The sequence below is a fragment of the Elephas maximus genome, chromosome 11 (assembly GCF_024166365.1).
Source record: "Elephas maximus indicus isolate mEleMax1 chromosome 11, mEleMax1 primary haplotype, whole genome shotgun sequence".
Classification (NCBI taxonomy): Eukaryota; Metazoa; Chordata; class Mammalia; order Proboscidea; family Elephantidae; genus Elephas; species Elephas maximus.
Genome location: NC_064829.1, coordinates 61,836,661 through 61,852,863, shown reverse-complemented (window position 1 = coordinate 61,852,863; position 16,203 = coordinate 61,836,661). Strand labels below are relative to the sequence as shown.

General features: G+C 38.2%; 1 protein-coding gene across 1 annotated transcript in view; it reads right to left on the bottom strand.

Moving 5' to 3' along the window:
• The window catches only part of DCC (DCC netrin 1 receptor), a 1,314,656-nt gene that overhangs the window by 360,564 nt on the left and 937,889 nt on the right, over positions 1 to 16,203 (bottom strand). The window contains exon 10 of the mRNA XM_049901020.1: positions 1,196 to 1,344. Within this exon, the coding sequence (XP_049756977.1) occupies positions 1,196 to 1,344 (149 nt within the window). The remainder of the gene's footprint in view (positions 1 to 1,195; positions 1,345 to 16,203) is intronic.

Below are 16,203 nucleotides of genomic sequence, written 5' to 3'. Positions count from 1 at the left end.
AACCCAGATCGTTCAGATTCCGTGGAATCACGTATATTACGCTGTTTGCCAGCCTTCACAACACAGAATAATAACCCAGGTATCCCGAGGTCACCTCTCTGTCTTTCCAAATGAATTATGCACCCACCTATTTATTTTTACCTACACAAAGTTGAGAATCTGGAAGTAAGACATTTCAACAGTCCCACACATGCCACGGAAACCCTGGTGGTGTAGTGGTTAAGTGCCACGGCTGCTAACCAAACGGTCGGCACTTCGAATCCTTGGAAACTCTAGGGGGCAGTTCTACTCTGCCCTATAGGGTCCCTATGCGTGGGAGTGGACTCGAGGACACTGGGGTTTTTTTTTTTTTTTTTTTTTGAATACATGTCACAAAAGAGAACTGCTGAGTTTCATGTGCCTCACTAAAGACTCCTTCACTCTGACTTTACCTGAAATTCTAATTCACCCACTTCCAGGTGTCTGAATTAACTGCAGATTAGAGGCAATGGGTAAGTGGGAGGAGGGAAGGCTTTTACAGGAAGGTAAGCTCAAAACAATGAAAAGTGATAAATGATAGCCTGGCAGTGAAGTCCTTGGATGGTGCAAACAGTTAATGTGCTCAGCTGCTAACCCAAAGTTGGAAGTTCAAGTCCATCCAGCTGTGGCTGAGAAGAAAGACCTGGTGTAATGTACTTCCAAAAGATCACAGCCATTGAAAGTGCAAGGGAACCCAGTTCTACTTGGACACACATGGGGTCGCCATGAGTGAGACTCAACTCCAAGGCAACTGGTGGGATGGCTGGGAGAGGACAGGAGTAAAATAAAATGTATCAGAATGAGAAAAACGGTCTGGTTGAGGCCACTAAAGTACAGGGGAAATAATCCTTTAGGATAAAGACTTAAAATGCCAATGCCTTCTGGTTCCAGGCCAGTTAATGCAAATGTGGATATGCTGGCCCAGGGCACTGCATTCTTAAACAGAACATCGATGACCTTTATTTTGATTTCATCTCATTGCCCATTTGCCTCTCTCGACACCAGAAATCAATTAAATTACTTAACGTTTTCAATAACAAGTGTTTTTAAAACTAATCAACGATCCAGTTATTCTGCTGAACACTGGACTGAATCAAGCACTTGCAGGTCTTCTGCTGTTTCTTAGCCCATGAGCCATCCACCTGCGGTAAGCAGTATGGCCCAGTCTCTTTCCTACCTGTTCTTTTCCCGTAGATGCCTCAGTACAGAACAATCTGTAACCTTGGACTGGGCCATTTGCATAGGCAGGGGGTTCCCAGGTAATAAGAATTGAGGTAGGTGAGGTAGATACAGCTTGCAGGTTTTCTACTGGCCCTGGAACTTGCACTGTAATAAAAAGAAATTGATTAGTGTGAGTCGGGTCCCTTTCTCAAACAAACAAAAATGACACCTTTTAGAGTTCTGGGAAAGTACATATAGCAGCATCTACTATTATTTTTTTTAGAACCACATGGAATATGAATATGAAATACCAGAGAATATTAGGATTTATTTCATTTTAAAATTCAGAAGAGATCATCTATTAATCTAAATTACTTATTTCATTTTACAGCTGAGAAAATTGGCCAGAGAGTTTAAGTGACTAAAATAATGGCAGAGAAAGAATGGAATTCTTAATCTAAATTCTTAGTCTGGAAAATTTTCCACTACACCAGTATGCCTTTGCCTGTGTATTGCTAATAACTGCAGAAAGAAATGAAAATATACAATTAGAACACTTGTATATTATGGTTCTATTTATAATTCAAATAGGCAGGATACAAAAAAAAAAAGAAAAAAAAACCCTAGGCAGCATAGATCTGAGTAATTTACTACACTGGCTTTACTTAAGTCAGCATTTTAAAATCTTGCCCAATCCTAGGTCCTTTAAATGAAGTTCGAGATTTCTTTTTCAATTTCATTTTCTAGTATTCCATTTTCTTTCATAACTATTTCTTTACTTCATCAAGGATAAGTAGCTTTCTTGCTAATGAAATTTGTTAACATAACTCCACAATTGCTTAACAAAAATACCTGTGGCCAGATGGGTTTCAAGACTCAGAAATTTTCAGATGATAGAAAGGTAATGTGGTGCATAGGCACTGTTTTCTGTTAACACCTTAGTGGGACCAGCCATAGCATCTGGTTATCAAATGCAATCACATGTTTGCAGCAAAACATATAAATATTCACATCAAGTGATTATTAAAGACTATAAATAGTCTTCACCACTCATGTGTCAGTTTGTTGTATTGTGGTGACCTGTGTTGCTGTGATGCTAGATGGTATGCCACCAGAACTTCAAATAGCAGCAGGGTCACCCATGGTGAACAGGTTTCAGTGGAACTTCCAGACTAAGAGAGAACAGGAAGAAAGGCTTGGCAATCTACTTCCAAAAATTGACCAGTGAAAACCCTAAGGCTCACAAGAGAATACTGTCCAGTACAGTGCTGGAAGATGAGCTCCCTATATGCAAGACACTCAAAATACACAATAGCCAAAATAACGGACTCAAACATAGCAATGGTCATTAAAGATGGCATAGGACCAGATGTTTCCATCTGTTATACATAAGGTCACCATGAGTTGGAGCCTACTTGACGGTAACTAACATGAACACAAATAGCCTTCCTTCCCTAAGGTCAGGTTAGGATTGGCTGCCAAATGAATTAGGAAAAACCTTCAGTTTTCAGTATTCGGAGATTTTGATTTTGTGTATAAAGCTATGATAAATATATATTTTGTAAATGTAATACTCATGCTAGCTGTTGTTACCGAAAATAAATAGTCTAACCAATGCAAGTGTAACTACAATCTTAAGTTACGAATGCTGTGTGTTTTCCCCAGCCTTGGATATCATCTACATTTGGACAGAAATACATTCTAGGCCCCTAACACAATTCTGTCAATTTGAACTTCCATAGCAAAAACAGCATATGAACAACTGGCTGATGTGATATCTGAATGGTACAACACATCTTAGATCACCATTGAAACTAGTGGCACACCTCTGGATCATTTTTCAGAATTCGTTCCACGGAACGTAGCCTCCTTAAGGCATCAGCACTAACGCATTCATTTGGAAAAAAATGTTTTCATGTTGGAAATATATTTTATGTCACCTACACATAGTTTCCCATAAACCCCCAAATCTTGAGAAGTCCGGCTCTTGACAATTATATTTTTTCACCTTAACAAGTGTTTTTTGTATGTTTTTAAGGGGGGAAAAAAAAAAAAGAAACTTTTTACTTGGATATAATTTTAAAACTACAGAAAAAAAATAAGAATAGTTCATATTCATATACCCCTTATCCAGATTTACCCATTGTTAACACTTTGTTCCATGTATTTCATTGTTTGTTTCTTCCTGTTTCTCTCTGTCTCTGTCTGTCTCCTGCTCTCTTTCTCTACGTGTATGCCAGCACTTCTTCCACATTTATTGGTTGGCATTCCTAGTCTACTGTAAGAGCTCATTTCTCTATTTATCTGTATGGACACATGGATCCCCAATTTTTATGGTCTGTAATTCATTACTGTCCTTACTTATTTTAGTGCTCAAATTGTCCCAGAATTGGCCTTTGACACCTTCTTCAAGTTGGTTGCTCTGTTCTTGTAACATACCCTGTCATTTTTATAGCACTTTCTTTCTTTCTGACATAATAAAGTATTCCAGGGTCATCTTGATCCTGCCTAACTCTGGAACCAGACATTTCTCAAAGGAATCTCATTAGAGGTCAGATTTGGGTGCTAGGTGTGTTCATTGCTACTTGAGTATCTCTGCTTCTAGGTCCTTTGAGCTAACAGAACTAAGAAGCATATGCACGTATATGTACGTATAACACACATATGCGTATTTTTCATGACTCCACAGTGATGTCTTCTGTCTTAGTTATCTAGTGCTGCCATAACAGAAATACCACAAGTGGATGGCTTTAACAAAGAGAAATTTATTTTCTTACAGCCTAATAGGTTACAAGTCCAAATTCAGGGCATTGGCTCAGGGGAAGGCTTTCTCTCTGCTGGTTCTGGAGGAAGGTCCTTGTCCTCAATCTTCCCCTGGTCAAAGACCTTCTCAGGCACAGGGACCCTGTGTCCAAAGGACACGCTCTGCTCCTGGTGCTGCTTTCTTGGTGGTATGAGGTCCCAACTCTCTGCTTGCTTCCCTTCCCTTTTATCTCTTGAGAGATAAAAGGTGGTGCAGGCCACAGCCCAGGGAAACTCCCGTTACCTTGGATCAGGGAGGTGACCTGTGTAAGGGTGGTGTTACAATCCCACCCTAATCCCCTCAATGTAAAATTACAATCACAAAGTGGAGGACAACCACACAATACTGAGAATCATGGCCTAACCGAGTTGACACATATTTTTGGGAGGACGCAAGTCAATCTCTACAGGACTCTCCCTTGCTTATTCCCCATTCCTCTTTCGTCTGTTCTTTCTTCTACTTTGAGAATCGTCGCTCCCAAACAGTTGTATTTTGACAGTAGACACTGAGAGCGAACCACCTGGGTAATCTATCAAGAATAGTTCATTTTTCTATGAAGAAATTCCTGTTCCACAAAGGGGACATTAGGAAAAAATACTGAACAATTGAGAGTCTTGTCTTAAGTCAAGTTTTCAGTGACAGATTTAGAATGGCATTATAATGAAGGAGTTGTTTTGGAGGAAAAATACAAAAATAAATACCTGCCTATTGGTGTTGTTTAGCTGGACTGACAGTACAGTATTTTCAAGAACAGTAATAAAAAACACAATTAAAGAAATAATTTGTATGTATTTTTTTTTATGAACCCTGGTGTTGTAGTGGTTAAGTGCTACAGCTGCTAACCAAAGGGTGAGCAGTTCAAATCCGCCAGGCGCTCCTTGGAAACTCTATGTGGCAGTTCTACTATGTCCTACAGGGTCGCTATGAGTCAGAATCGACTTGACAGCACTGGGTTTGGTTTTGGGTTTTATGATTACTGACACGAAGATAATTACATTCACAAAGACAATGCAAACATTTAAACAGTGGGCATTTTTTATTTGGAATCCATTATTTTCTAAGGAAGGAAGACAGGGAAAGAAGATAGGGTATTGAGATGGAGTGAGCTGCTTAAGATATATGTTGAAGGTGAGGTAGCCAGGATTCTGCTAGTTAATGGTGCAAATACATGCAACCCAGTGATGTGTGAAGTATTAATGGGATGCATCCCTTCTTGGTCTCTGGTGGCTAAACTGAAAAGGCATTGCTTGCTGTGAACATGGCTCAAACCTGAGAGCACAAGGTCAGATTAAAAATAACCAAATTCAAAGAGCATCGCTCCTGCTGCGAGATGTGACACATTCACGAATGGTGGAAGAGCCAAAGCTGGGGTTTCCCAAGGGAGAACAACTCCCGGAGGACTGGGAGGCAGGTGGGTGTCTGAAAGAGGGGAAGTATAGGCAGTTTTAGGGAAGTTTCTGCTCATCTGTCCCTTTAGCATACAACAGGGTGATGGGAAACAGAAATCCAATTGACTTAAATTTTTGAGGGCAAAAGAGAAAAAAATCAACTTGCACCTCATTTGACCCATTACATTCACACAGTAGGTGGCCACTGTGCAGAATACGCAGGGCTATGCAGAGTGTCACGTTGCTCTCAGGATTTCCTGAAGCCCCAAGCATGGCATAGAAGGAAGCCCATAAATGACCCATGCACTCGGAGGGAGCTACATAAGAAAGAGGAGAGCAAGGTAAGCGAGTCACCTAGCGAGTCAGGGGACATGCATGGGAGCTGTTCACAGCCTGCCTGTCAAGAGCGAAGCAGGGCGGGGTGGATATGCCTCTTTGGGGATCATTCAGGCTTGGAAACTGTGTGGGAATCAGCTATGTCAATAGCCCAGCCACTCCCATCAAGGATGTGGGAAAAATAGACTAGAACTCAAGGCAGCCCCAGGAGTCAAAAGTCTACACATCAGGCCACACCCTTCCCCTGCTGAGCCCAGCCGTTGCTGCTAGTGTCCTGACTCTGAGAAGGCGGAATATGGTCAGATCACATCCAATGTTTTCAGAACAACAAAATAATGCCTTCTGCACAGGGATATGTACGATTTTTGGTATATAAAAGTTATTCAATATGTATGTGACATGAAAGACTTATATACAGTTACCAAATAGTACAGTAAATTACAAGCGTGACAATATGTAGCCTAATTCATTTGATTTTGTTGATGGAGTGTTGTTACTACAAGTGATCAGAAAATGGTATTTTTCCTAACACAACTCATAGAGCTGCTCAAGTTGGTGTATGTGTCTGTAGGTATTGTATGCATGTGAGCCTGTGTGCATTTTACCCTCCTTTTAATTTCTTTATACGTAGCGCTAACTGTTATTGAGGAAACCCTGGTGGCGTAGTGCTTAAGTGTTATGGCTGCTCACTAAAAGGTCAGAAGTTTGAATCCACCAGGCCTTCCTTGGAAACTCTATGGGGCAGTTCTACTCTGTCTTATAGGGTCGCTATGAGTCGGAATCGACTCGACAGCAATGGATTTGGTTTGGTATTTTGGTAACTATTATCGATGAGAGAAGACCAGGAAGTAAAGCTCATAACTTGGATTTGCTTTACACTGGTAGTGCCAACCCCAGTCCTGTTCACCAGTGTCAATCCTCTGTCTCCCTAATGGCCCTTGTCTGTCAGTTTGTTGTACTGTGGTAGCTTGCAAGTTGCTGTGACACTAGAAGCTATGCCACCGGCATTCCAAATACCAGTAGGGTCACCCATGGTGGACAGGCTTCAGTAGAGCTTACAGACCAAGACAGGTTAGGAAGAAAGAACTAGAGATCTACTTCTGAAAATAAGCCACTGAAAATCCTACGGATCACTACAGAGTATTGTCCAATGTTGTGCTGAAAGCCTCCTAGGTTGGAAGGCACTTAAAATCCACAATGGCCACAACAATCAACACTAGCATAGTGGTGACTGTGAGGATGCCTCAGGACCAGAGATCATTTCACTCTTTTGTGTATGGGGTCATCAAGAGTCAGCACCAACTCAATGGCAACTAACAACAATGACAATAGCCATGAGACACTATCAGGGAAAAACATGTTTTGGCTTTTCAGAAGAATTTCAGGCAGAGATAACAGACTGTAGGATTGGAAAGGATCACTCAGAACCTCTAGTTCAAGGATTCACTAATAACAGTATGTGTTTTCACCAATTTCTAGCCAAATGAAAATACTATTTTTATGTTGGTTTCAAGTTCCAATTTCCCTTTTCTGACAACTAATTACCATTTTAAAAGTCCTAAATTATTCCCTACTTTAATACATTTAATTTAAAATACAATTTATTTTATGATTTGATTGTATTGGTAGATTTTCTTCGTATCCTCATTTGTTCAAATAAAAATACCATAATCCTATGTTGATTCCAGCAAATATGAACATTAAAAGATTACTATCAAATCATACATATAATTAATTCATAAAATACCAACTCCCTGATTGAGAACAAAATACTGCCTGCACGTGAGCATACTCTTTCCAAAATTCCTGACTAGTATCAAGACTTCGTGTTTCACTTAAGCTATCAAGTGCTCATTCTTCCTTATAATGGAGCTATAAATGTCAATTCATGAATTCTCTAATCATTTCCCTTTGAATTCTGTCTGTAGATATTTCATTTTATGAAAATTAGGAAGATATGTGTATGTATGCATACACACATGTGAATATCAATTCAAATCCACATCTATAAAGTATATTTAAATGTAACTTTTATGTATTTATATAGTGGTGCTTTATATGCATATGAAAGAGAGAAAAAAGGAGACTCAAAAATGTTCAACGGTGGGAATTACGTGTGAAATCAATACAGTTAATGCCTTCAGCCTTCCATTTCATTACATTTTAGTATGTCATTCAAGAAACTTAATGGGTTTAACTGCTCATCATTTCCAAGATGTCTTTGATAATCCCCACTGATCCCCTCAGTTGGACAATAATTTTGCAGCCAACTGCATCTAATTTTTCTCCATCTCTATCCAAGTTACCTATTTCTTCAAAGAGTGGAAAGATTTCAGAACAGATGCATAATCTATGCATGCAACTCATCAATCAATGTCAGCCTAACCAACCACCTTTTAAAATTTCAATACCGTATCACAGTAGAAACTCACTGCAACACCTGTACCTCAGAACAAATTACATACTCATGTTGGAGTAAATGAGCTATATTACATGTCAGTGTTACATGTCAGTATTTGCAGTGGGAAGAGTTATTTCTGACTACTGTATATATGACTTTATAGTATAGCAGAGACCCTTCTAATGAGATTTTTATTGCATAATAACCCTCAAAAAAGACATAAAAGTTAGCTGAATTTTTAATAAAGCATGACTGGTCACATTTAATCACACTGAAGACAGTATGTGTGTGTTTTTGGTGTATGTGTACGTGTGAGAGAGGGGGAAAGAGACAGAGAGAAAGAAAAAGTGAATCACAGTTTGTTGTTGTTGAGTGCTGTCAAGTTGATTCCGACTCATAGCAACCCACTGTGACAAAATGGAACTGCCCCATAGGGTTTTCTTAGCTGTAAGCTTTACGGAAGCAGATTGCCAGATTTTTTTCCTTCAGAGCTGTGGGATGGATTCCAACCACCAACCATTGGTGGTTAGCAGCCTAGCACTTAACCAGAGCTCCTTGAATCACATTTTAATGAGCTGCAATTGATTAATTGTAAAAAAGAGTGAGAGAGTCAGGAAGAAAGGCTTCTTGTTCCTCTCTGTGACACAGACCTGTCATTGGCATCAAGGAGTCCATGAAAACTCCCAATGTGTGTGCACATTGTCAAGAATGTAATATACACATTTTTTTTAGGTATAGGGTCCACAGTTTATATCATTAGGGTTTATGACCCCCAAATGGTAGCCCCCAGTGGGGATAGTATCGCAGGTTTCTTTTGGCTCTGACAATCAGTGATTCTTTATCCTCAAGTCCTTTATAGTAATTGTTAATTACTTCATGATGAGAAACATGTCAATAATTTCCATTAAAAGAGACACTTTCGATTTTTAACCAAACACTAGTGTTTCAAAAGCTGAAACGTATATGAAATAGACTTTTCTATTTCATTTTCCAAAGCATGGGTATTCCAAAAGGCATTTGAATTCATCTGTTTTAATTCATCAAATATTTTAGGCTTTACAAGATGTTAGGGCTTCTGATGACCAAAGTTACATTTCATATATGAATTAATATCTTTTTTTCTTTTTATTTCCATTCTTCTGATCTGTTTCTATCTAAATATCTATCTCTCTGCTTTCTTTCCTGACTTTTCTCTACTGTAAATAATTGGTCAGACTAAAATATAAATTATGATCAAATGCCAGGTTTTAAAAAATATTGTGCATTTAAATAAGCCCTTCCAAATAAGAATGTGAATAGAGGCTTTCATGGAAAAATCTGTGGAAGGATTGAGACATGCCATTTCCCTCATAATACTGAAGGAGGCTGATATCTCTTAGCCATTATACTGATGTTTCTCAGCTGGAAGTCCAAAATGAAGACAAATGTTAGTGTCAGAGAATATGTGGTTGAACATTTGAATATTTAAAGTCTTTTCAAAATGACTCTGTAATACAATGAGTTCCACTGTTCCTAAATCATCAATTTAACAGTCACCAAATCTTTTTTTTAAAAAACTAAATTAACAGTGTATTTGGGAAAAAAAAAAAAAATCACATCGTGTGTTGTCATTCCACATAATGACCTGTAATTCACACGTCCTCAATTCAGGCCAGACATGTGGCCAGGATTCTACCTCTTTGTTCATTTGCTAATTTAAAAGTGATTCTTTAGCCTATTTTTAAAAATGGCTAGAAGGGGGTCTATGTAATTATCCATAGTGATCTGAACGGATTTAGACCATGGAGTGCTCTTCCCTAAGCAGAGGCTTCCATTGGTGATGATCTCCTCACTGAATGTGTTTCAAATCCAAGCCATTTCTAAAACTACTTCCATTTATTAATAATAAAGTGCATGCTTTGATTGCCTTTCTGATTTTTTTTTTCTCCTGTAGTTAACTGCTCTAATGATATTTCTATGAAATCTGTTTCTATTCTGTACAGGGAATGTAATATCAAAAAGCCGGCAGGCAATGTAATTATTAACATAATGAAACCTTTCCTTGACTGAACTATACATAGTTAGCAGATATGACAGCAATTTGGCAAGGAAGAAGTACAAACTGTGGGGTATGTTTCTATTACGAAACCGCAAGAGTCTGACAAGATGTGGTTGGAGGAAATAGATATAACCTGTTCATTTCGCTTCTGGTTTTAATAGTTACTATCTGCTAACTCATAATATTTGTAACACACACACACACATATTACTTATATATACACACATATGGCCTAACATATTAAACGATGGTTTTTTGATAACTTAGAATTAAAAATGTTAATAATATTGTCTAAAGAAACTAGTCTTGAAAGTAGTAGTCTTGCGATTCAGCCTAGAACTGGGAGCAGTTTGATAATAAAAGGGATTACATCGATCAATCACAAGATCAGATCTGTTCAGTAGGGTAGCTCAGGTTTTTCAGTAACACAATTATGTGGTAATGATCTCGGGTAAGTATGGAGACATTTTGAGTTTCCATTTGGAAAACATTGGCAATGCCTAGAAAGGCAAAGTGAAGTGGAAATCCTTCCTAAATGAATGATTAGGTCTCAAACCACTAAATAGAGATTTCTAAGTAATGTTCTCAGAGGTAACTTTTTCATGATCTAAAAAAAAAAAAAAAAATTAAAAGGTACAGTTTAAAACAAAACCAAGGTTGCAGCCAAATGTGCCCAAGTGTCCATATTAGTGAAGGGTGTGTGTCAGGGGAGCCTAATCACACCAACTTTTTTTTCTTTTTAAGACTCCCCCCATATAAGAAAATAATGAATTGCTTGAGTCTGATTTTCCCCATTATGATTGAAAGCTTTACATAACAGTACTCTTATTTAATATCTAATCTTACTTTGTATGTGTTTAGCATACAGTGTTGTCTCCAGTACTGTGTGATTTTTTATTATGGTAGAAAGTCTCAAGGAGCTTATTAGTGCACAGAAAACACACATACTTCAGTTGTGAAAGAGGGTGTTTGTGCATCCAGAGCCACAGGTGTGAAGGAGTGTGACAGGTAACAGTACTGATGTTACCCTTTCTAGGATAGCAGGATGCCCAAGCTGAAAACAGAAAAAAAAAAAATACTAGATAGCTTGGGTCAGGCTTCACATGGGGAGGTCTTCAAGTAAAAATAATAAGAGTAATGCCAAAGTGAACTAAATTAGTGATGGCACATTTCCTCTCCCCCCTCCCCTTTCTTTCCCCTTGGCATTGAATTGCCAATCAATAAACTGCTTTTCTATTTTGTCACACATTACAAATAAATCAAATAATTTTCAACCAATCTGGGCAAAATATGTTGTCTTTCATAATTTGCAAAGACAGTTGGGCGGTGGGTTTTTTTTTTTTTTTTTTCTCTTAAAGCATAGGTTTTACAGAAGGCAGAGATATGGGCTACCCTGATGACAAAGGACCCCATCTAATAAAGCTTTGTTGACAGAGGCCAGCAGTAAAGAGCAAGGGTTCCCAATGAGAGACCCTAGGTTCAAATCCAGACTCCACACCCAGGCTATGCTAAGCAAGCTATTTAATGCCTTTAAACTTAAATTTGTTTTTTCTTAAACATGGGGCCCACACTGATACCAGCCAGGGAGTAGTACAAACAGTTAACACACTTTGCTGCTAACCAAATAGTTGAGGTTGTGCATCCACCCAGAGGTGCCTCAGAAGAAAGACCTGCTGATCTAATTCTGAAAAATTCATCACTGAAAATCTTATGGAGCACAGCTCTACTCTGACACAGACAGGGTCACCATGAGTTGGAAATGACAACACCTGGTTGGTTAAAACCAGTATCTATCTCATAAGTTTGCTGTGAAGATTAAATGATTCATGAAAGATATCTGGCTCAAAGTCAATGCTCAATAAATATTAACTAAGTTTTTCAGCATGCCAGGCACTGTGGAAAGTTCTGGGGGAGATAATAGAAGCCTCTGTGGACATGCAGTCTAAGGTGGCTGGATCACAAGGAGCCAGGAGGAGAAGGGTCCAGCTGAAGTGGAGGAGATTGTTACAGGAGGGACCATACTGGGAACAGTGGAGGATTTTCATCTTTTATTCTGAGAATCAGAAAATAATTGATGGGTTTAAGATTTTTGCACACTGTTATGTAAAAAGTAAATCAAAGGGGCAAATCCAGTTGTTGGGAGAATATTCCACAGTAGAGAAGAGAGAGGTTAACATATTGAATTAGAATGAGGGTGGTGGGGGCAAAGCGGAAAGGCAAAATCAACAGCACTTGATGGATTGGAAGTAGGGGAGTGAAGACAATGGAAGCATAAAGAATGACTCTTGCATTTCTGACTTGCATAGCTGGGTATTTTTGGTGCTGCTCACTGAGATATGAAGCAATGGGATATGAACAAATGGGAAAGCTATGCTTAGTGGAGAGGGTTGAATATGACAGCATTAGCATCCACATTGGCCTTTAGGTACTTTACTACATATGATGCCCAGCTGGTTAGTTATCCCCATATGTACAGTCATATCCTAATATTTTCTTCATCTTTACTTCTATTTAATTTCTTGGGCTCCTAGCTAGATAATTTCACACCTTACATCTATAAATGCCCTCATCGCAGATTTTTTTCTCATGTTTATTTTTCCTGAAACTTTCTTCTTTCTTTTTCCTTATGTAGACAGCCACTTTTTAGGGATGTCAGCTGGTATCCAGATTTTGTGATTGTGTGTTTGTTCTGTTCCCACCTAACTTAGCCCCTCTAAACCCACACCTTGATCTTTTCTAAAGCACTTGAAAAAATTACCCAAATTAACAGATCAGACTGTGCTAAGGAGCTTTTTTCCTGAGCAGTGCATATGTTTGTTGAGGTCTTTGGCTCATTTTTTCTCTTGATACTTGAGGAAAGAGCCCAAGATAAAATATCTTTCCTAACAGTGGCCACAATAAAAATTCCAATAACAATGAACCTGGGTAAACACCTGACCTTGACAATACTGAAATTAATATTCACTTTGTGATTCCACTGACATTTATCACTGAAAAGCACCTTTGACGCCCTTACACATACATGCATGCAAGGGAAAGATTGATAATCACACAGGGCAGAAAACCTAGTTGTCCTGTATCTCTAAGAAGCATCTAAAAGGCTTCCCGTCTGCTGCCTGAACCACCCTGAGGATTAAGTTTATTTTATTTTCAGTATTCAAAAGATAAGAAGTTTATTAAGCACATGGAAGGTTTGGGCTTGTTCAGAGATAGCAGGAAGAAAACAAATAGGCTTTAGGAGTAAATCGTCTCACAGAAGTTGGAGAACGACTTTAAATAAAACTGAACACTGGAACGTGGGTGTGCTGCTCCGGTTCAAAAGATTTATTTTCTTCCTTCCACCTGACCTCCTTTGCTTTTATTTTCATCTATGCCATCAGTTGTTAGACTAATAGGGAAGAAATGACTTTGACTCACATCCGAAGACTGTTAATGATGATTTCGAGTAAATATGGAGTAAAATAAGAAAAATGATGGTTAAATAGAAATACCATTTAGATAATTCAGAAATATTTATTTGAGAAGGGTTGAATTTAATTGCTGTATTTAAATAAGTCTGAAACTCAATTTAATATCAGATTGGCAACCTTCTTGACTGCCTCTTCATTGAGTATAAGACACGAGGACATACATATATGCCATCACTATCCAGTATAAATATATGATACAAATATAAAATATACATATGTAATTTTAAATCTTCTTTAAAGAGTGAAAATATACCAAGTGAAATTAATTTAATAATATATTTAGCCCAATATATCCAAAATATTACTATTTTGAAATGCAATTAATATCAATATTCATTAATATGATAATTTGTGTTATTCCTTTGATTCTAAGCTTTTAACACTGGATGTGAATTTCATATTTAGGGCACATCTCAGTCTGGGGAAGCTGCATTTCAAGTGCCCAATAGCCACTTGTGGCTAGTGTCTATCATAATGGACAATGCAGATATTGGCAAAGCTACCAGGATAATTCAAGAACACGCGGATTCCTAGAATGGATGGAAATTCAATAGTCCCACAGAGATTGGCAAAAATACTATAAGGACATTGAGTATAGAACCAGTAATATTCAAAGTAATACAATTAATCAAGCTTTTGGATTTAAACACTGTGGCATGATCCAAAATGAGTCAGTGGTGTATTAAATATATTATGACCTTGTTACTTGAGGTTAAATATGATATTAAATGATGAAACACACCATCAAAATTAACATCAACTCATTCCTAGGAGTCCTAAGCATTCTTTGTGAAGAGTTCGGAAGGAGCTTCAAGCCAAATAACCCCTCTGAAGGATGGAAGTAATAATAATTACTTTTTATTTCACTCCAAGATAGTAGAAAAGGACTTCGCATCAAGACAGCTGACTGAAAGTTAAGATCAAGTAGATGATTTACAGAAGGGTACATGAATTATGTGCCTCACACGCTCCTTAGCAGGAGTGCTAGCATAACTCACCAAGACTAGCTTAAAGTCAATAATGCTGTGATTTTATTAATATTATGCTCTTATCTCTGTTGTGTGTGTATCTCAGTTTTCTGACCTAATCATTAGCGATATTGAACTAAAAACAATTTTAACTCATTGAAAAACTGTTGTTAAAATGCAGTTAATTTTCAGTGATCTCTTTTTCCATTTCCTTGATATTATCATGGCTAATTTTAGTGTGTGCGAACTCACAGATACGCCTATATCTGCATTGTCCGTTATGATAGACACTAGTCACCAGTGGCTATTGAGTACTTGCACTGCAGCTTCCCCAGATTGAAACGTACTGTAGACACACACACCCCCACAGTTAGCCCTGTGGTAGGAATGTTATGCTAGGTTCAAATTCCAGCTCTGACACCATTAGCTTTGTCACATTTAATTTTGTCACATCTAATGCAGGAGTTGGGGTAAGCCAGAATTCTTGCCCCCAGAATATTTTCCAGGTAAAGGGAATTGCTATGGGTTGAAGTTAAAAGATTTTAAAATGATGGCACACAGTTATTGTTTCTGGTATTAGCTGTTAAAACCAGAGTCAAGATGTTGCCATCGGTGTCTGGGAGGAAATGATCATGGTGTTTTTATCAACTGAAGGTCAAACAGTGGAAATCTGAATGTGTAGTCAATGCCAGTAAGAGTTCTCTCTGGTAGCTTCAGCAAACTCAGTTACCTACCTGGTTCCTTTTACTTATTTGTTCCCTTAGAGCCACCAACACAGTTGGCAGTCCTTGACATTCTGAAAGTGCTATGTCCTACAGCCTACAACCATGGCCAAAATTCTGGAGAAAAAAAAGAAAGTAGAAGCATATCAAATATAACTTTAAGGACCCTAGGGATGTGTAGCCCTGGTGATGTAACAGTTAAGAGCTTGGCTGCTAACCAAAAGTTCAAATCTACCAGCTGCTCCTTGGAAACCCTATGGGGCAGTTCTACTCTGTCCTATAGTGTTGCTATGAGCCAGAACCAACTCGATGGTACCTAACAACAACAAGGTATGTTTCTTAATACCAATGTTTCTCCTTTCCTTGAGAGACAATGGCTGAAATTATGTTTTAAATGAAAAATACAGTTAATTTAAAATCATCTTATATGTATATAGGTCTTTATGTCTGCTTTTATTGGAAGTAGGGTGGTTTGACATAAACAGCCCTGAATTACGATCAATACACAGGCCTGGTGATCCCCCTGACTTGCCTAGTGACTAGTCCTTAAACTCTCTGTAAAATTTTATGGTTGTATTTGACTATACCAAGGGTACTTTATGGATTTTGCATTATATTTCAGATCATTGAGTACAAGTTTTGGTCACTGGGTGGTCTGAGTTAGTAGAAAGTATAAGACTCCCAAAGATAAGAAAAGGGTAAAGAAAATGGATGTTGGAAGCCAAAAAAGTGAATTCCTTCTTAATTTTTTGGCCTTTGCTCAGACTTTAAACCAGGATTTTGTTGGTACAAATCTGATGCAGTCATAAAGCAATGACGTGATTCAACCCCCGGATCAATCCTGAATAGACATCCCGTTAGAATTCAATCTCTGTTTAATGAACATAGGCAAAGTACA